The sequence below is a fragment of the Propithecus coquereli genome, unplaced genomic scaffold (genome assembly GCF_000956105.1).
Source record: "Propithecus coquereli isolate 6110/MARCELLA unplaced genomic scaffold, Pcoq_1.0 Scaffold5, whole genome shotgun sequence".
NCBI classification, from domain to species: Eukaryota; Metazoa; Chordata; class Mammalia; order Primates; family Indriidae; genus Propithecus; species Propithecus coquereli.
This window is the reverse complement of record NW_012150840.1, coordinates 10406642-10428463: the sequence shown is the minus strand read 5'-3', so window position 1 is coordinate 10428463 and position 21822 is coordinate 10406642. Positions and strand designations below refer to the sequence as shown.

Here is a 21822-nt window from a genome sequence, read left to right as displayed (position 1 = left end):
TATTTTTATAGTAAGCCAATAAGTCTTGAAGTGGTTTGTTACACAGCAATAGATAACTGAAACATCTAGATCTGCTCAACTATTTGTCAATTGACCCCATAAGTATTTTTGTAGCCCCTGCGAGCCCTTTAATCAATCAGTCAATCAATCATTCCTGCAGTGCTTCTCTAGAGGTCATGCAAATGCTAATCAGTAAGTGCGAAGGACACAAGCTCATTGCACATCTGAGGACCCAGAAGCCAGCCCACCCTTGAAGCCATGGTCACCCTCTATCCTTCTCAGTCACCTCCCAAATGTATCTTGAAATTCACATCTATCAGTTTTCCCGGGTACCAAAAAGTCACCTTCCTGAATGCAAGACAGGGGGTCTATTTCACGGGTCTCTTAATGACCATGGGTTCGGAGAGGGCACTCCCCAGAAATGGGCACACACTATTCTGAAACACTCAATCTCTGCTTAGGAAAGTTCGGGATGACAGAATTAGAAGGACCAGTCCGGTAACTATCAGGGGTCTGCAGAGAGAATGGGCTGGAACCATCTGTAAACACTTGGAAGACATAAACACAGGGGACAGGGAACAATTGAGCTGTCTAGGAGGCATGCGGACACAAGACCACACACACACACACACACACACACACACACACATCTGCCCTATAATCCTATCCCTGGGATGGCGTAGAGAAGAAGAGAGAGCCAGGTCACTCCCTACTTGGCAATGAGTGGTTAAAGTTCCACTCACAAACCTCTGACTGTCTAAGAGGAGAAACACAAGAGAAAAGCATCCTGTGGAAGAAATGAGACCAAGACCAGCCCTTTCCACCAGAAAACACACAGCCGTCTCAACCGCCAATTGCACAGGGCAACGCAGGACCACAGTGGAGCGGGAGTGGGCAGAGCAGGGGACAGGAAAGACCAGGTCGGCCCAGACGAGCGCAAACCCTGTCTCCAGGCCCAGGGCACAGATTCCTGCATGTCTCACCAAGCCAGGTTAAGCATGGAGCACGGCTCTGTCTGTTATGGCTAGCCCCGGCCTCTGTGCCTCTTGATTATTCATGGTGATTAGGAGCAAAGGGGAGCATAGATTGCCTAAATTCTCAGCTAATCCCCCATCTTGATTTTAGCCCAGAGTTTAGCCTTTTATCCTGGTAAAGTTTTCTCCCTCATCATCTATTTTCTTTTCTCTTCTTTATACATATTTTTAAAGCAGAAATGGCCAACAAACATAAACATTGTAAGATTTGAGTTTCAGCTCCTTGGGCTGGGCTTCCTTTCCGGATGCTGCCTTTAGGGGCAGGGCTGCTGAGGATGGAGCAGGCGGAAAAGCTGAGGTCCTGGGTGACCCCAGCGCCTTCTGAAAGTGTAGTCAGAAGCATCAGTGGGCCAGCCACACCGTGAACTTTTGGGACACAGAGCACGGGAACCTTGTGGTGGGGTGGGTTGAGGGCAGGGGGTGGTAGAGATGGTGGAGAGAGAAGGCAGTGGTCAGAGAAGGTCTGTATCACTCAGGGATCTGCAGAGAAAGAGAACCCACAGGAGACAGAGACAGACAGAGGTGGAGGCATGTATAACACACAGACACACACACACACACACACACACACAGACAGACAGAGATTTTAAGGAATTGGCTTACATGATTGTAGGGGCTGGCAAGTCTGAGATATGTTGGGCTGGCCAGTCGGCTAGAAATTCAGGTGAGAGTGATGGGGCAGTCTTGAGTCCAAAATCAATAGGTCAGGTAAGTAGGCTGGAAAGTCAAGCAGGATTTCTATGTTCTAGTCTTGAGGCAGAATTTTTTTCTTTTTTTAAGAAACCTCAGTCTTTTCTCTTAAGCCCTTCCACTGATTGGATGAGGCCCACCCACATTAGGGAGGATAATCTGCTTTAACTGAAGTCAACTGACTGTAAACATTAATCACACCCACAAAATACCTTCACAGCAACGTCTAGATTAGCGTTTGGCCAAACGACGGGGCACAGTAGCCTAGTCAAGTTGACACATAAAATGAACCATCAAAAGGTCCATATAAAAAGCGAGTGCAGGAGGAAAGCCTAAACTTATAGCGAACCACACACGGGAGAAGTGAGAAGAGCCGCAGGCCATAGACACGTAGAGTGGGAAGATGTCTTGATGCCTCCGGAGGCCCTCCCAGAGGAGGCTCAGCTGGTAATTAAGGCACCTACTGGGGCCACTCTGGGAGAGAGTTACACTACAGAAAAAGGGCATGGGAAGCTGACAAGGCCCAGGACAATGTGCTGAGAGAGGAGGACCTAAAACAGGACCGAGTAACACATGAGATGACGGTGCAGGAAGAGGATACAAAGAGGGTCTGGGACCTTGGTGGCCGCAGATTCTCACCCAGGCTGTTCCCTGGTGTGTATGTACCAAGCACTGGCATCATGTCAGGCTCCGAGGGGCCAGAAAAGTTCTGTAAGATGTAGCAAGCAGGAAGAACAAGCCCTGAGATCTTAACCCTCCCTGTTCACGGCTGCCTCCACCCCTGAAGCCTTCACTGGAGGACCCCCGCCCTAGATCGAGGCTAAGGAGCAACGTGGCCCTGCTGAGCGCCTATCTCCCCATGCACCCCCTGGCTTGGGCACCCCAGCTCCCCGGACTGCAAGCTGCTAAGGGCAAGGGCTCCACTACATTCTTTCTGGTCCTTCATGTGCCCATCCCTGGCGCCCAGCCCCTCATAGGAGAACCGTGGAATCTCAGGTGTGCGGGATCCATAAAGAGTACTTAGCCCGGGTCCCCTCTCTGCTCGAATCCCCTGTTACGCCACCCCTCCCACAGAATTCCAGCCGACACGTCAGAGATAGGGCCTCGCACTGTTGAGTAAACGGTAGGGACGAGACCACAGAGGGCGAACAAAGAACATCTATCCCTTTGACTCATCCTGGGAAACGCGACACTCAACCCTCAGACCATCAGGCACTGGATTGTCTTAGGGGAAAAATCAATAAAATGTTACCCGGCCTGAAAACTGAGAGGAGCTTACTTATGTTTCATTGCAAAAGGAATCATCCCACTGGGCCAAGAATATTAAGGAAAACACTAGTGTTGTGTCCCCTACAATGACCCTGAAATCCCCTCAAATACCTCATGGCCACCTAGCCTCTTATCAAAAATGAATGAAATGCTGAAAGATAACCCAAAATAACAAACTGTGTGTTAAAAAACAACCTCTCTAAGTCACAACATGAAATTCCAGAGGCGTAAGAAATTGTGTGGCTCCTGCCTCAGGATTCTCCAGGTCAGTGTGTGAGCATGTGAGTGTGTGGCGTCGGGACCGTTCCAGAACTGCTGGGTGGCTGAGAATTTGGCAGAGGAAGGGACTGAAGAAGCAGAGCGAGGGAAAGATAGGACCAGATTTTAAGGAACTGACTGCTGTTTTGGAAGAGCCAGAACAGGGACGAGACGCAGTGCTTAGGGGAGGGGCCCTGCTGGAGTCCCTGCTCTTTGGGAGTGATTTATGGCGCATCGCTGAGCAGACCCTTTCTGTTTACTTAGCCACATGGGGGTTTAGCACCTATAGGTTCAAGCCAACTATGTGAACAGGTTATTTTTCTTACTTGTGGACTTTTCACTTTTTTACAGGAGGGGCTAAGTGGCCCCCGGAGGATCATTTTTCCAAGCACGATTTGCTGGGCTGGCTGTCCCCTGACACCAGTCCTGAGTCTCAACATCCATGTGACTCAGAGTCATCCGGAGGCTCCAAGAACCCCTGAAGACAAGGGGAGCCCACAGAACCATTGCTCAGGGCTCCTTTCAGAACAGAGGCAGACAATTGGCTCAGAAAAGGAAGGGCCCAGAAGTGAGACCCTGCCAGGGCAGGGAAAAAGCCAAAGTCATTGGCAAACAGAACAAAGTCAGCCCCTGAAATTGTGCTCAGGTGTGTATCAGGTAGAGGTGGGGCTGGGGAGAATAGAAAGAGACCTTGCACAAATTTAAAAGTCACCTCTTCCACTGGAATGGGTTTCCGCATCTCCTTTAAGCTAAAAAAAAAAAAACATTTTCCCCACCAAATAGATAGCAAAAGGAAGTGAAAAACCTAACACCACCACCCAGTTGTAACCTACAAAGGGACCTCCTGGAGGACTCCTCTGGAAGAGGCACCCCTTCTGTTAACTCACTGGCCAAGAGAAGCGTCATCTCCAGCTCGTCTCCAGCTCCACCCTGGAAGGAGAGGTGTGGATGGCATAAAAGCTCAGCTGGACAGCTGTTCGCACTGGCCAGAGGGAACTCAGGGCACTCAGAGGGACCTGGAGTGGGGCGTGGGTCTATCTGGGCTTCCGTGGCAAGGCTGAAAGCCCTGGTAAGTGCCTGTCACTCCACTCCTGCATGCTTCCACCACAGGGTCTGGCATGTCAGAAGTTTCTGTTACTATTTCACAGACGTCCACAACAGTTGGAATAGAGGCAGTATAGTGTACAGTCAAGAGCACGGGCTTTGGGGTTAATGAATCAGGCTCTACCATTTGTTGGCTCTATGACCTTGGCCAGTTAAGTTCTCAAAGTTCCAAGTTCCTCCCCTGCAAAAGCAGGATAACCCTTGCACATGCCTCATGGGGTCAGTGTGAAGATTAAGCGCAATCATAGATGTAAAGCATTTAACACAGAGCTATAGTAAGTTGATAAATGGGAGCTGCACTTACTATTAGCTGTCTAAGGTAGCAGTGTCCTCAGCAAGTGTGGAGTAAAGCCGGTCTTCCGGCCTTCTATGAATGACTAGTGTCCTCAATTGGACTGCAGTGGCTGACCAAGGACAGGGTGATGAGAAGTCTGCCCCAGATGCAGTTAATAAAGTTTAGTAGGTGAACTAGAAAGTATGTAGAGCTAAGAGTCAGTCTGCTTTTTATAATTACTGTGCCAGCAATTCAAAACAATGTCAGTGATAAAATATTCCTCCCCACTAGGTGGACCACACCATCACCCCTCCCTTTGGTACCCACTGCCCAATGGTCAGCTCCTCCCTTCGATGTTCCTTGTCTCAGTTCCCTTGACCCCCTTAGCACCAAGCAGAGGCCTTGGCTCATAATAGTTGTTGATAGGCCTATGACCCTAGACAAAGCCCCAACTGGTCTCTTGTTTCCTCATTTAAAATTAAATGGTAGTACCAGCAGATTATCAGGCCCTTCTCACTCTACTTGCCCATAGTCCTACAATTAGACAGGGTCAGGTGCTCTTTCCGACCCAGACTTAGCTTCCCAAGGCCCCGTGGAACCCAATCACCAGGAAGGGGCTGAGTTAAGGTCCAGACTGCTTGGTACTTTCAGGTTCTCCCTCGTACCTCACGCCTCTTTCCACAGTCTTGCCGTGTGGCCTGTGAGCCACACCCAACGTGCTGCATCCCGGAGGCTTCATCTTCAGAGCAAAACTGACACTGCCCATCCCACATCCCTGATGCTGGCCGAGGGCACCTACTCACGGGGATGTTTACAGTTGGCACCGTAAATAGGGCATGTTGCTGGGATGCAGTGTCATGGCTGAGGAGGTGTAAGGGAAAATTACAAACCAACCAGCCTGTCTAAATAGTTTCTCTCTGCGTAACCTAAAATGGCCATGCGTGGCTCACCATGGTCTGAAGTGGTGACCACTTCCTTCCCACGCAGAGACTGAGGTCCTAAGGGGTAGGGAAGAACAAGATAGAAACTCTACAGAGGGTATTTTTTCTAGGATGGATTGTTCCAATATAACACATAGGCATTTGTGTTTTTCACTCTTCCCCCAAAGCATCACTGACTCACATCCACTCAAATTTTAGAAAAGTTCCCATCTCTATTGACTCATGCCATTAAGTAAGCAGATATGACCCTTCCACCAAAAAGAATATGAAATGCGTAAAATAAAAATAACAGTATTTTTGCAACGAACAAGCACTAAGAAAAAGCAAGCTATCTTCTTTCTAGTTTTTCTCAGTCACTTCGTTGACCTTGACCTGACAGATTCTGTACTCTAAGGAGCAACCATCAGTAAATAAAAAATTTAGGCAAGAAAGGAAGAGAAGGCACAGACAAAAGTGGAAGATGGAAGAGATATTTTTAAATTTGTCAAAGTATCAAAACTTCACTCTTTACTCCCCAACACACGGGTGTTGCACATGTGTGTTTATAAGATGAATACCCTGCCTACTTCCAAAGTCGTTTTACAAATAAACATGGGACGAGGACCCTCAGATCAAAGCAGAGACTGTGGTTGACTTCCAGCAAATTGGAATGAGCCGATGACAATACCTGGGCGGGATCTTTGATTTCGGTTTTTTTAGAGGCACAGGCCAAAAGGAAAATATTGGGACATGTGGTTTTGCTATCAAACACCAAAAAGAGCACAAACTCACCTCCAGAAACAAAACCTTTGCTGCTCCAGCAAGTCCCAGCGCGGGATCAGGCAGCACATGCCTCCACCCACGCCACGCCTTTGTGTTCCAAGCAGACCACGTGGGGTGAAGGCGCAAGGCAGCCGGGAAAGCTAATTTTAAAACACGGTAAAAATGGACTCTGCGGCTAGGCTCTCTGGGGCCTCCAAATGGGTTTACTGCTCCTCTCCGCAAAGGGAAAACTTGAAAAAGAGCAAGGCCTCTGCTTCCATGGAGAAAGCCATAGGGACGACCCCTCGTCTCCGTCCCCAGCTCCATTTTATTGGCCATGATGGACCAAGGCACCTGCACCAGATGGGCAGACACCCAGAAGGCCAGTTACAGAAATAAACATCCAGGGTTTGTTTTTATATAGATATTTTAAACGCACACAAGCCCAGACCCGTCCTCGCCTGCTAACGTTAGTGGATTACTCATTTTTCCTTCCAATCACGTCATGTGCGAGATTCCAGGTGGCTGTGGGGTATTTGCTTACAACGGCTACCGCTGGTTTCCCTGTGAGCTGTTTATTTTTCCAGGCCTCAGGTCATTACATCAGCGGTGGTTTCTAGATGAGCCAAGAGTGCTGGCCTGGGGGTTGGGGGACCCAGCCAGGAGGTGCAGCTGCCTCAGTGACCCCAAGTCCCAAGCATAGCAGCTATCCCAGCAGGAACTTCCCGGGTGAGGCAGGAGCAATCCAAAATGTGGCCCAGGGGCCAGAAGCAGGCCCAGAAGAGCAACGCTCTGGCACTGGTAGGTAAGGGCAGGATGCTGTAGATAGCTTACCTGAGACAGGTACAGTGACTTGGGCAAACACAGACACTCTCATGTACGAAGAGATAGAGGTGTCATTTTCATGGCAAAACTTGTAAGAAATGCATTTCTACCCTGTGTCTCTGCGAATGGCTCTGTCTCTGGGAACAGAGTTACCAAGAGCTGCTCTATTCACTGATGTACAGAAGGAAGCTCTGCCGGCCGAAGAAGCAAAGTGTGGTCCTTTTGGATTTAACTCACAGAGAGGGCCTTCTTGAAATTCCTGGTCAGATCATGAAAGAAGTTAGCTAGAAAAGAAGAGAGAGACATCGCACCACTGCACTCCACTCAAGGCTACAGGAGTTAACTTAACCCCCCTGTAGCTGAGGGAATGAGCGTGGGCCTTGGGAGCATGGCTATGTCACACCAGGAAGAGTTAAGGCTCACAGGACCACATTTCCTGAGAGATTTTGCTTTCCCAGAGGAGAAAGCACAGAATTTTGTCACACAGAAACAAAAAGATATAAATCACAGCTGTAGGAAAGTGTCTGCATATAATCAAATTAGAAGCAGGGGGACACAGGATGAAGAATTAGATGAAACCTAATTCTCGTCATTTATTTAATCTTTTTACCCTCTTCTATAAAATGTAGATTGTTAAAAAATATTTTAAACTCTAAGTATATTAAGAAATGCCTTGATGGCTAAGCCCTGACACACACACGCACACACACACACATACAACTCAGCAAGAGTTCATATTTCCTCATAAAAGCGGAACAGAGGGTCTGGCCAACACTCATCTATGAGAAGATGCTGCTCCCAAGTTCTAGGGTGTTAGCCGGCCAGGTCCACTGCCGTCCTGAATGCGGAAAGAAGTCCTGGTGCGCCGGGCTACAATGGAGGAGAGAACTGAAGAAGACCAGAGAGGCAAATCCATCAATGCTGAACCAGCCAAGTGCTCAAACAGTGACACTGACCGCAGTGAACACATGACAAAGCCTTAAAAACAAGGACCAAGACTTCCAGGAGGAGAGAAGGGGACTGGGAGAGGCTGCGTGCATATGTGTCATGCCATTGCAAAACCTCAGCTGCCCAGTGGAGTCTTTCCAACATCAACAGTTCCCAGGCCAGAAAACAAACCTGGCGTCACAGGGTCTGAGTGTGAAAAAAGGATGTTTGGGGTGTAAAAGAAACTGGGATAGCCTTTGTGCCTCTGCGAGGTAGCTGAGAAGAAGAGCTCTCCCCCTGACGGCTTCTCAGGGTCCCACTGCAACTCCCCACATAAGCGAGCTGAAGAGCACCTGAACCCAGAATCTTTCATCAAACCCTAATGGAAAACCGTCCCAGGTGTTTGACCCAGAGGCTCCAGTCCTTACCGGAGCCAGCTGCCCAGACAGGAGTTATCATTAAAGTATATCTGATGTCTCATTAAACCAAATGTGATAACACGTGAAAAATGGCTGGCACAATACATAAAGATTCCGTCAAGAGTAGGCATTGTTTTGTTGTTGTTTCAAATCACGTATGGTGCACCGACTATGTGCCAGGTACTATGTATGTGCCAGGTACTATGTAGATGCTGCTGAGTCCTCACAAAGATCCTACAAGGCTGCTGTTAACTTTGTTTTACATGTAAGGAATTCAAGACTCAGGGAAGTTCATTAACCTTCCTGAGCTCACCAAGCCTCTCGGTGGGGAGCTTGCTTTGGAAGCCAGGTCTACAGGTTTGCCTGACACCAAATGGTTTTGCCGTTACATGGTTTATCTCCGCTAAAAGATTCCCTACCCTCTGCCTACGAAAGCCAAGCTTCAGGACACTTCCTTGGCAACCCATGTGTGAGAGCGTGCACCAGAACAGGACGTTAAAGCTTGAAAAAGGTTCGCGTGAGATGGTGAAGAGGCCCTGTGCTGGTGCAGGCTTACGTGGGCACATCAGGAAACAGCTGTCTGCTCGGTCTATGAGAGGGGCCAAAACACTCAAGTGACACAACCCCATACTCACACTCCCATCCAAATGCTTCTATTTCAATCAGATATGCCAGGGCCCAGCAGTAAATATTCCAGGCTTTGCAGGCCACACAGGTTCTGTCACAACTATTCAACTCTACTGTTGTAGACAAAAACAGCCAATATGCAAATAAATGGCTCCAATATGCAGATAAATGGCTGTGGCTGCACTACGATAAGACTTTATTTGCTAAAAATGGGCAAGTAGTCATTTGCCAACCCCTGCTATAGGCCTTTGTGGGCATGTCTTTTATATAGTAGCATAATTACAACAAAAAGATTGGCAGGCCCTTGGTCCATATTGATCATGTTGGAGAAAGTCCAAGTTTAGTAGGAGATTCCTAAGTTATTGATCCATAACAATTATTCTTGGTCTCACTCTCTCCCAGAGAACTGTTAAGTCTACCCCAACTATCCTGTCCTACACACTAACCTTACAGACATAACTGGGGCCAAACAGGGAAAAATAAAGGTGGCCGGGTCACTCCAACAAAAGGTAGGTGGTTGTACCTGCCTGGAAACCATTTCTCAACACGACCCTATACTCATCCAATTGGAAAGTAGAAATGGAAAACAGAAGAACTTCAGTGGAAGCAAAGATTATCAACTGACTTTCAACACTCAGAGAGAATATAGCCCCAGAAGACAGGCATCCTATTCCCAAGGATAACTAGTTTTCTCCAGCCCAACCCCTTACTAGCTATGACCCAGGAAAAATTACTTCCTCTCTCTCAGCCTCTGATTCTTCATCTGCAAAATTGGGATCGCAGTTATCTCACAGGGGTATGGTGAGGCTCAAGTGAGATGACAAATGTAAGGTTCTATAGCAGCTGGCAGGGACTAGCTGTCATGACAGTGCCATTCTCATTTTATTAATAATGGTGATGATGATCTTTTCTCCTCCACCCTTACCCAGAGCAGTTGAACACACTGAGCAAAGTTCTATAATAGATATGATAGGTGGGCAGTAAAGCCCTTGCTCTCACAGAGCTTATAACCCATGTAGAGGAGTCAACTACTGGTAGGTGAAAAAGAAATTCAGGGAAGCAGTTGCTAAACGTCAAGTCAGTGTTTCAGGCAAAGGTGCCGTATAATTCAGAGAGCTCACCCTCTTACCTGCCACTTGGTAAGAATGACAGAATGACAGTAACCCTTTCACTGGGACCTTGCAAACCTTCCAGGGTCTCAGGGACTAGGGACGGTTGTAAATGTTACTTCCAGCACCATGTACTGTAGGCACCAAAACCACTTCTCGTTGACTTATATTTGCCTAACAATGAAGGGGCAGAGGAGGGAGGTCCTAAGAAGCAGCCTGTCTGATAGATGTCTTTGCTTTATGGCAACAATCATAAATTCTTTCCTGACTGAAGAATTCTCGCCATAAGCACTATCATTAATATTCCCATTATTCCTACCAATAACGATGATAATAATAAATACGTGTACTTACAATTGATCGCTTAGCCAGGCATCAGTTCAGTACTACACAGACATTAACTTAGTTAACCTTTAACCACAGTCCTTTGAGGGAGGGACAACAATCCCAATTCACAGATGAGAACAGAGGGGGATTATGTGACTCAATTGGGTCACTCACTAAGTGTTGGAGCTAGAATGTGAACCCAGGTTTCGCTGACTCCAAAGCCTGTGCTTTAACCACTGCACTATTCTATCAAAGACTCTGACCCAAGGGAGTCCACGCAATCCCTTTGCACCCCATCATCCCATTCCTCTGGCTTTTATCAAATAGTGAACCAGACACATGGAGAGGTACTGACTACCCCAAGCCACCGAGGAATTCCACCAATACCACTTGAATTTATCCCCCGGTCTATATCACTCCTTGCACTCTAACCTCACACTGCCACCTTTAGGACAGAGCTGGTGCACAGATAAACCTTAAGGGGGCCCATGACAGCACACTTATTCATTAATGGGCGTGGAAAACTCTGCCTGTATCTTTTTGTTCATCGTCCTTGCCACCTATAAAGAAAAGATGGTATGGCTAAATTCAACAGCCAGGCATAAATGACATAGAGCGGTATTTCTAACAATGAAGTCCTTGGTTGAAAGAAGGATGATCCTCCTTGATAGAGATGCAGATTTATCTTGTGGATACATTTTCCACAAATGCTGGTGGACATTTAGTCTTTATTGATGATAAATGAACTTTATTGATATTGGTCTTAACTGATGATAAATAAAGTCTACAAATAAATCCTACAAATCTGATCACTGTTCAAAAATTATCACTTTTCTGCAAAGGGTTCAGACAGTGCCAAAAACTAACCATTCACAAGACCCCCAAAAGATCAGAACAGAAAAGATATGGCTGTAAGTGACCATTTAAAGCCTTAAAAACACATGGAACCAAGTCCCTCCAGGCTTGAAGTCCAACTTCTTTATGCTTAGCCATTCTTCTTTCAAATTCTTCCACAGGCCATATAAAAAGTCAAGCAAAATATTACAATATACAGTCAAAAATTTTTTTAGCTAAAAGGATCAGCTACTTATGAATGATGATCCCTGAGATGATAAATGAAGAAAATTAAAGTTAGAAAGGGTTAACTCACCCAATGTTCTTATTTTATAGCTGTAGAAATTGAAGACCAGACAGATTAAATGACTTGGCCAAAGTCACACCATAGGTAGTCACAGAGCAACCCTGGGGCGACCAGGGATGAATTGGGTACATATCTAATCGAAGGAAGATCATTTACCTGAATTTCTTATGTTGGTGTTGTTCAGCTTGGAGTCCTTGATTACCAAGTGCTTAATCCATAGAGTAGGAGCTGTAATTTCTGGGAGGGAAAAAAAGGAGAGAGAAAAAGTCTAGGCAAAGAGAATATGTGACTTACAGTGTAACCCCAGGCTTTTTAATGGCTTTTTTTAAAAAGCCTGAGGCATCAAAGCTTCAGCTATCTCCCTCATTCCACATCCACCTTGTCCCAGTGCCCTCTTCCTTCCTCATGAAGGAAGCTCCTCTCCCCACCAGCTCATAAGAGCCAAGCCGGGCATCCTGTGCCAGGAGGCAGAGTGGGCAGAGTCCAGAGGCGCTGAGCCACTCCATCCAGGAATAAAAATATTATCCCAGGAGGGAAGGAACATGGGCCAAGCCAAGTCCTGCTCAGCTGCTTCCCTGGGAGAAGATTTAAAGGGGATAAATCAACAAACGAAAGCCAAACAAACCACAGAGACCATTCTAGAGGAAATGGCTGGGCCACAGCAGATTCAGCTCGCTGGGACTCGGCTCCACATGGGAAAGAGAGTAACAGGTCTAATGCTCACTTCAATCCCCTTGCTAATGGTTTCTCACTGAACAGAGGCTGAATTCCTCCATCCAGAGAGTGCCAGGGTGCCCCCCTACTCTCCAGGACATGGGTCACCCAGTGGGCAGGTGGTATAAGAATCCCAGGTGGCCCTGAACACACTGTGGAGTGATAAGATCTTCAGCGAGGGCCTTGGGGAGGTCTCCCAATATGACAAGGTCTCCATTCCCCAGCAGATCACCCAGGTCCCAGACTTGCCAATGGTCCAGGACCTTTGTGGATGACAGAGACATTTGAACTTCTAGACATGAACATACATATGTCCCATTATCTCACACTGCAATCCTTTTCCCCAGAGCTGAGCCTATGGGAGGGACAGCCCTAGCCACAGTGCCAACTTTTTATTCCTCTGTCTAACTGACCAGTCTCATGATCTAGGCCTGGACACACTCGGCTGAGAGCTGCTAAAAGTTTGCTGCATATTGCACTAAAAGCTGAACCTTGTTGTCAGACTTTCTAGAGACCTCACTCTGCCAAATGTTCTGCTCCTCTTCGGGGGAATCTGGAGTCCTCGGCAATATACACTGAAAATACAGGCCCTGAGCAGCTCCACCCTGAATCAGGGCCAACCTTCTGCATCCCATGCTCTTTCTATCCACTCTCCATGTGTCCAGAGAATTCCAGCTTCTATTTTGCCACCAGCCACCACTATTTCTCTTAACCTAGAATTTCTTCTCTCCCAAATGTCTTGACTCAACTGTCAAAGTCCCTACAACCCAGCCAAATCAGCCCCACTAACCCTTTCTCCCTGCCGCATTGCTCGCTGTACCCCATCCCCACTGCGTGCCCACCTTGTCCATGCCAGACCCCTGCCCAGAACACACTGATTCCTCCCTCCACTTCCAAGATCCGGGACCAGTCCCAGCTCTTCACAGAAGCTTTTCCCAGACCATTCTGATCTCTTTCTTCCACAAACATCTATTACAATAAAAATCAAACACATAACGCTCTCTGATAGTTGCAGCTATCTTGAGAGCGAAGGCTTACATTTGTACACTTTCCTTTCATCCCCCAGAGGGCCTCGCCTGATGCTAGGCACAGAGCAGACCCTCGTAAGTGCTGATTAGTTTACGGAAGGGACGCTGCCAGCATGACTGTCTTTCTCAGCCATGATTCCTGGGTCTTGGCAGCTCAAAGGCTCTGTCCAGGCTGTGTTATTGTTGGACATCAGGAGACAGGCAGGAAGCCTGGAGAGAACAGAGGGCCCTTCCAGAAGTGGAGAGTGTACCAGTTCCTTGGAGGATTTGCATTTTTTGAAAGGTTAAAACAACCCAGCTTACACGGGGAAAAATTGAAATTAAAAAAGAAAATAATAGTAATAAAGCTTAAATAAACACCCAAAGTTAAGACCTTTCCCAAACCTGAAGACAGGTGGGAGAACATAAGTCAGAAGCAGTGCAAGAGCTTACCATCTCCATCGAACACCGGCTGAGTCTCCATCGTGGGTGTCGGCTTAGATCCGTCATCTGAATTGAGGGTTAAAAAGAATCGAAAAGAGACTACCATTATTGAGGTAAATACTATCTACTCTCCAGCACTGTTGAATGGTTGGGGTTTGTACATGGCCCGGCCAAGTCCCAATGAACAGACCAAAGAAAAAGAAATGAGAGAAGAAAAGAACAAGAAGGAAAGGAGAACCACAGAGAGACACCAACAGTAAAACAAATCCAAGTGTGTGCTCACCATCCCAACAGATGGTCAAAAGGACCTAAGGTTTTGTGGCTTTGGAGGATCTTTTCTCATAAATCTGAGGATACCAGTATGACTCCGCCAGCCTTGTTCCTCCTGCAGGAGAGCTGGGAGGAGGAGTCTCCCCCGGCAGCCCTAAACTTTGGCCAGGCATGTTAGGATAAGGTTGGCATCTCTTACGGCACCAAATTCTGGTGACCCCAGTTTCTTTCCTGCTCTCTGTGAAAGGTACTGGATCAGGACTTTTTTCAAGTAGCCCTGAGTAAAGAGCTTAAGGAAAACCAGAGACCAGGGTGCTCTTCCCTTCCAAACTCCTAGCAGTTTCTCCAACCTTGCCTAAAAAAACATGAGAAGGTGAGAAGGACCATTCTCTTTCCAGCATGCTGAGCTAAAGAGAATCGGGAATCCTTAGGACAGGTTAACTGTGAAATAGCACACCCCAACTCCCCGTAAGGGGGCAAACAAAATGGGAGAGGACATGGGAAATTGCAGAAATCACCCTAGACTTGTTTTGAAATTTCTAACACAGACGATGGAAGCAGGGAGCACCTAGTATTAATATTAATAACAAAGTCCTAATGCTTATCCTTCTGGTAATGTTGGCAGCTGTCTTTGCAGCGCAGGAACCTCAACAGGTCAGGAGTTAGTGCAGATTTTGTTTATTTACCTTCCAGGACTCTGAGTTATTTTCATCAAGGCCCCCAAAACCTTAGTCTAGAGCAGTATTTCTCACTCCTTTTTCTGTTGTCACCCACGTATGGAGCACTTTCAGACGATGTTTTCCCTAATGAAAGTTTAATAACACAGATAAACTGTATATATATTTGTGCTTTCTATGTCAAAAGCATAACTTTTTTTAACCTCCCAAGAAATAACTTCACCCCCTTGGTGAAGGCTGCGAGCAGGTATCTTCACCCCTCTCCTCTCTGTTTTCTCCCTCTGTGGGGGGAGGGATTGACAGCACTGTTGTCTCAGCCCATTTGATGATTACACCATCCCTCCCTTCCCAAGACTCCCCAGAGGTCTTTTATTTATTTATTTTATTTATTTTATTTTTTTTATTTTTTGAGACAGAGTCTCGCTTTTGTTGCCAGGGCTAGAGTGAGTGCCGTGGCATCAGCCTAGCTCACAGCAACCTCAAACTCCTGGGCTCAAGCGATCCTCCTGCCTCAGCCTCCCGAGTAGCTGGGACTACAGGCATGCGCCACCATGCCCAGCTAATTTTTTCTATATATTTTTTAGTTGTCCAGTTAATTTCTTTCTATTTTTAGTAGGGACGGGGTCTTGCTCTTGCTCAGGCTGGTCTCGACTCCCGAGCTCAAACAATCCGCCCGCCTCGGCCTCCCAGAGTGCTAGGATTACTGGCATGAGCCACCACACCCAGCCCCCAGAAGTCTTTTAGAATGGCACGCTATATCCTCTGAGCACAAACTATTTATGGAGAAAGCGAGTTCTCATATAGTCTCCACAATGCCCGTCAGACCATCAGTAATAACCACAATTTGGAGCTCCCAGTACCTTTGGTCAACTTCCTTGCACATTATCTGGGGAGACAGAGAGGATGTAGAGTCCCGATCTCTTTTTTGTATCAACATCTCACCCTTGGGATCTTATGATTCAAGAGCTATGGAGACCCAAACTCTTGCTATAGGCTGAGGCCAGCAGCTGAGCTGACAGTCGTGTGACACCTGACCCTGCTATTATTCTCATGTGCTGACACCACGACCCAGCTCTCACAGGGGCCAAAGCTGTTCTGAACTATCTGACAATCATCCTCAGGAACGAGATATAGCAGGAAGTGAGGAGTAACTACACTGGATATCTCATTTGCCTCAAACTGGAGTCCAAAACAGGCATCTTTTGATGCCAAACTGTGTGAGTTTGATCTGGAAGTCATTGAGGGAGAAGAAACACAGAACAGAGCCACACAATGTCACTTTTTTTAATAGCATCACTTCCCTTGACTCTATTAACACCTCTTTCCATTGAATTCAATGAGCCACTGAATGAAGTCTTTTGGCAGCTGCAAGCGCACATTTGCTTGCGCCTGCCGGATGCAGAGTTCACAGTCTAAATAGCCCAGCACAGTGTGCTCAGCTATTCCATACAGGGTGGCTTCATTTTAGAAGTCTTACAGGCTAACAAAGGGAAAGTGAGAAAAGTGAGAAATCAAACATTCCAAGAGGGACAACGGTGAGAACCCACGTGCAAAATGGCTTATGCAATATTTTAATATACAACATAGACATTAAAATCCTCCTATAATACAAGAATTGTATTTCCTCTCTGGAGCAAGATAACTGGAAACATTCTGTTTATTTTTCCTATTACCCAGCTGAGAGCCTAGGACTGCCCATCTGGTCCAGCCATCAGCAAAGATCTGTGCTCGAGGAGAGCAAAGAGGGTTTCCTGGGGAAGTTTTGCATTTTTGCAGGTCAAGGACTTCCACAGATTGCCCAGATGCAGGCACAGCAGCCCACAGGGCATGAAGCCACGTGCAGGGAGGGAATCTTCCTGCAGGGTAGGGTCACCGAGGGTGAAGAGATACAGCTGCTCTGCCACAAGGGAGGCCCTAAATGGAAAACTTTATGAAGTGAGAAAAGACAAGATGCCCTGCTGCCAGGAGCCACCTGTGAAATCCAGCATGCCCAAAGGCCGGGAATTCAAGCCAAAGCCAACAGGACCCTCTAACCATCATCTCCGGGCACCTGGGCACCTGGCTTCTGACCCAGCAAATAAGCGCACCTCTTCTACCAAACACAGGTCCAAGGTCCACATCAGTTCTGCTTCCAGGCAAGCCTTGGAGCAGCACCAGGCCCCACACTGAGCCCTGGAGAGAGAGTAAAGTTTCTATGTGTGCTCCTGGCCTCCCGGTCTCAAGTGGAGTCACACTCCAATTCCCGCTTTACATACAATAAGCTGGATAACCTGACCCCCTCACTTTACTTCTCTGGACAGCAATCTCCTCTTCTGAAATTGAAGGATGCCAGCCCCTGGACGCTGTGTAGGTATCAAAAAAACTTTAAAGGCCTATTAGATGGGGTGTGTAATTCCATGAAGGCTAACCATCTTATTTAACTGCTTACTTTTAAAATTGTATTTACCAAATTAAAATCCTATCAAAGTCTTTGAATTAAAAATAAAGTAAACTTTACAACTCAACAAGATGACAAGCAACCTTATTTAAAAATGGGCAAAATATTTTAATAGACATTTCACTAAAGAAGATATACAGACAGTTAATGACTACATGAAAAGATACTGAACATACTTAGTCACTAGAAAGGTGCAAATTAAAACCACAACGAGATATCACTAAACACCCACTGAAATGGCTAAAATTAAAAAAACAGACAACACTAAGTGTTGGCAAGGATGTGGGGAAACAGAACCATTGTTCTTTGCTGGTGGAAAATGTGTAATTGGACAGCCACTTTGGGAAAGAGTTTGGCAGTTTCTTTAACAGCTAAACATAAACTTCTCAACCCTGAAATTCCACTCCTAGGGATCTATCCAAAAGAGTAAAAACAGGTCCACAAAAAGACATGTGCACAAGTATTCATCACAGTATTCATAATAGCCTCAAACTGGAAACAATCCAACTGTCTGTCAACAGGTGAGCAGATAAATTGTCATATATCCATATAATGGAAGACTATTTAGCCAAGTAAAAGAAATGAATAACTACTACATGTGATGATACAGATAACAAACCTCAAAAACATTATGCCACATGAAATGAGCCACATGTAAATACTACAGTTTGCATGATTTTATTCATCTGAAATGTCTACTAAAGGTGATGCTATAGAGACAGAACAGATCGGTGGGTGCCTAGGGCGGGGCTGGGAGTGGAGTGTAACTGTAAATGGGCTCAAGGTTTCTTTTTGGGGTGATGGAGATGTTCTCTGGTGACAGTTGCACAACTCTATGAATTTACTAAATCCACAGGATTGTACATTTACAGTGGGTGAATTTCATGGTATGTAAATCATACGTCAATAAAGCTGCTAAAACAAAAGGCGAGGGGGGAGTGCCAAAGTCATTACAGATAAATCATCAGGCAGCAGCAGCTAGACCATTTGAGCAATCTTTAATTTGGGGAAAGATTTTTCCATATTTTAAAATATATCTGAATCTGTTTATGTATACACATACGATAATTTGATGCCTGATGATTATTCTTGGTGATTCTTTTGGACCTCAAATAGTAAGATTTTATTTCTATTTGATATCATAATACTCTTCCAGACTAAGGGGAAGAGGATTAAGACGAACAAAGCCAATTCAAAGATTATCGTCTTTCTTACGGGGGGGAGGGGGAAGGAAATTTGGAAATATTAAAAGAAATACATAAATAAGGCAAACCCAAGAGAATTTCTCAAGGATGACGTCAAGCTCAGCAACAATAATAGTATCACCACATTTTGCAACACTCGGTTTCTGACAGGTGGCTTTCCTCATCTATTCTCACCACCAGCCAGGGTGCAGGAAGTTGCTAGGCAGATAAAGAGAGAATTGAGTCTCAGTGCAGTAAGTGATTTGCTCAAGGTCCCAGAGGCAGTGAGCAGCTTTGGAAACTGCCCAGACCCAGAGCCGTGGCGTTTGGCCTTCCCAGATTCCCCCACCCCCAACCAGGCCTTGTCCTTGCAGGTGCAGCCCCAGAAAGTTGCAGCCCCGACATGGGCTCTGTGAGCCTATACAGACTGTGGGTTTGTGTGACAGCACAATTCCTTGCCCTGCGAGAAGGCCTGCCTGGCCCACGCACAGACAGCTGGAAGTCACTTCGACCCCCGATGACACCGTTCAAAGCCTCCTCTGTTTGGCTTTTTGATTCCTGATTGACATTCACTGGCGAGGAGAGATAAATGCCTGGCCGAGGACAATGTTGATCCGCTTGGACCATTCTCAGGGAAAGACTTTTCAGAATAACAAACAAAACAAAACAAAAACCCAAAAACATTGGTGTGCTTAAGGGACTGAATGGAGCCCACGAGGTCCAGGGAAGCAGGGCCGAGCCTTTCAAGGGACTGGCAAGTCCATTGAGGAGTTAATTGTTTGGGTGTACAATGAGTTTATTCTGACCACATACAAAGAGCTTTCTCTTCCAGGTCCTTCAAAAGCAAATGTCTCAAAGGGGCCAGAGTAGGAATCTGTATTAATGGCATCTCTTGGGGTCTCTGAGACTGAGGAGCCTTGGAGAATGAGGAAAAAAGAAACCACCACCCCCATCCTGAGATTCGGAAGGTCTCTCAACAATCCCAAGTCCCCTTCAATACTTGGGCTCTTCCCAAATCTTGTTCATCATTGGTGACTCTCTCATATTCTTTTAGGCTGCCATTGTCTATCCACAAAAAAACATAAACTTCAGCCTGGTAGAAGTGCTGGAAGGTTCTTGCTTTTGAAGGCACCACATTTCTGCCAGAACCACCATCCCCCTCAGCATGTGGCTCAGGGCCCTGTACGGAAGTAGATACTCAATCTGGGCATCATAAAGAGACAACTGTGCCCATTTGCAAAGGTCCCTTAAGAACCTGGCCTGAGTCACACCAGGAGGAGGATGGACTGTCAGTCAACCTCAACATTCCCTGAGATGCACACCCCATGGCCCACGAGGCTCCGAAATGCACTGTGAACTGTCCCACACTGGCCTGTGAGAGCAGAAGTGATCTGGGCACTCAGGGTCCTTTGCAAAGCAAGAGGTCAGTGTTCTGCATTCCATTTACCCACCTGCATGCTCCCTCCCAAAAGAAGTTCAAACAAGCTTAAAGCTGTCTTTTTGCAAGCAGCTCCCACATCCTCCAGCTCTGCATTCCCCTGGATGAGAGCGGGAACATGAGGTTGGTGGAAAAGGCAGACCAAGGATGAAAGAGGACAAGGAGGCACCAGCAGCAGAGGAGTCAGGTCAGGGCTGGGTCCACACGGAAGGCCCCGCTAACTCTTCTTTAACTTTTTATTTTGAAGTAATTAGAGATTCACAGGAAGTTGCCAAAATAACACAGAGAGGTCCCGTGTATACTTCACCCAGTTTCCCCCAGTGGTAACACCTTTATGGTTAACATAATTACCTGCGTAACCCATAATTATATAGGTAATACTAATATAATTGTGCTACAAAATCAAAATCAGGAAATTGACATTGGTATAATCTATGGACTGTATTCAGATTGCACCCGTTTGTGTGTGTGTGTAGTTCTCTCTTTGCCGTTTTACGCATACGTGGATTCGTGATCACCACCAGCAGTACAGAACTACTCCGTCACCATAGAGATCTCCCTCGTGCCACCCTTTAGAGTCACGCTTTCCCTCTTCCACCCATCCCTCACACCTGGCAACCGTTAATCTGTTCTCCATCGCTATAATTTTGTCATTTCTCAAATGTTATACAAATGGAATCATGCAGCATATGATCTTCTGAAATTGGCTTTTTTCACTTGCATAATGCCCCTGAGATCCATCCAAGTTGTTGTGTGTATCAACAGCTCATCCCTTTCTATTGCGGAGTACTTTTCCATGGTATGGATGGGCAGTAGTCCCCCCAGTGTCCACAGGGGACACCTTCCAAGAACCCCAACGGATGCCTGCAACTGCAGATGGTCATGTACCCTATAGATACTGTTTTTTTCCTATACATACCTATGATAAAGTTTAATTTATAAATTAGGCACCGAAGAGAGTAACAATAATAACTAATAATAAAATAGAACAATTATAATAACATATTGTTATAAAATTATGTGAATATGGTGTCTCTCTCAAAATACCTTCTAGTACTGTACTCACTCTTCTTTCTGTGAACTGTTGCTCTGATAACCGAGCCTAAGTGACTAACAGGTGGGGAGTGTAGACAGCGTGGATATGCTGGACAAAGGGATGATTCATGCCCCGGACGGGATGGAGCAGGATGGTATGGTTCAAGATTTCATCACACTACTCAGAACGGCTTGCAATTTAAAACTTATAAATTGTTTATTTCTGGAATTTTCCATTTAATATTTTCAGACCACAGTTGAGTGTGCGTAACTTAAACCGTAGAAATGGAAACCACGCGGAGGGCTGGACTACTGTACCACAGTCTGTTTCGCCCACAGAAGGACATCTGGGTTGTTTTTATTTTGGGCTATTACAGATAAAGCTGCTTCTTGTTCATGTACAGGCTTTTCGTGTGACTATAAATTTTCATTTCTCTGGAATAAATGCTCAGGAGTGTAATTGCTGGATTATATGGTAAATGTATGTTTAGTTTTTCAAGAAACTTCCAAAGTATTTTCCAGAATGGCTGTACCACTTTAACATTCTTACCAGCAATGTATGAGAGATCCAGTTTCTCTGCAGCCTTGCTAGCATTTGGTATTGTCACTATTTTTCATTTTAGCTCTTCTAATAGATAAGTAGTGATAGATTACCATGGTCTTCATTTGCATTTCCTACAGTTAATGATGTTGAACTTTCTTGTGCACTTATTTGCCCTCTGGTATATCTGCTCTGGTGAAATGTCTATTTGTGCATTTTGTCCATTTTTTAATTAAACTGTTTTTTAACAGTTGAGCTTTAAGAGCTCTTTGTACATTCTAGAAGATTAAAGACCCAAGTCACCAGAGGTTTCCATCTCGCAAGAATATTTAGACATTTTCCACTTGATAGTCATTAATATTCTTCAACTAAGAGTCAACAGAAAGCCT

At 46.0% G+C, this 21822-nt stretch overlaps 1 protein-coding gene across 3 annotated transcripts in view; it reads right to left on the bottom strand.

The window, feature by feature from the left end:
• Positions 1-21822, bottom strand: part of SMOC1 (SPARC related modular calcium binding 1) — a 149077-nt gene that overhangs the window by 30323 nt on the left and 96932 nt on the right. For 2 of the 3 annotated variants that reach the window (XM_012656229.1, XM_012656227.1), the window contains exons 6-7: positions 13861-13950; positions 11843-11923 (exon numbers count right to left, since the gene is read on the bottom strand). In XM_012656229.1, coding sequence (XP_012511683.1) covers positions 11843-11923; positions 13861-13950 — 171 coding nt within the window. The remainder of the gene's footprint in view (positions 1-11842; positions 11924-13860; positions 13951-21822) is intronic. The other variant, XM_012656228.1, reaches the window with a different exon arrangement.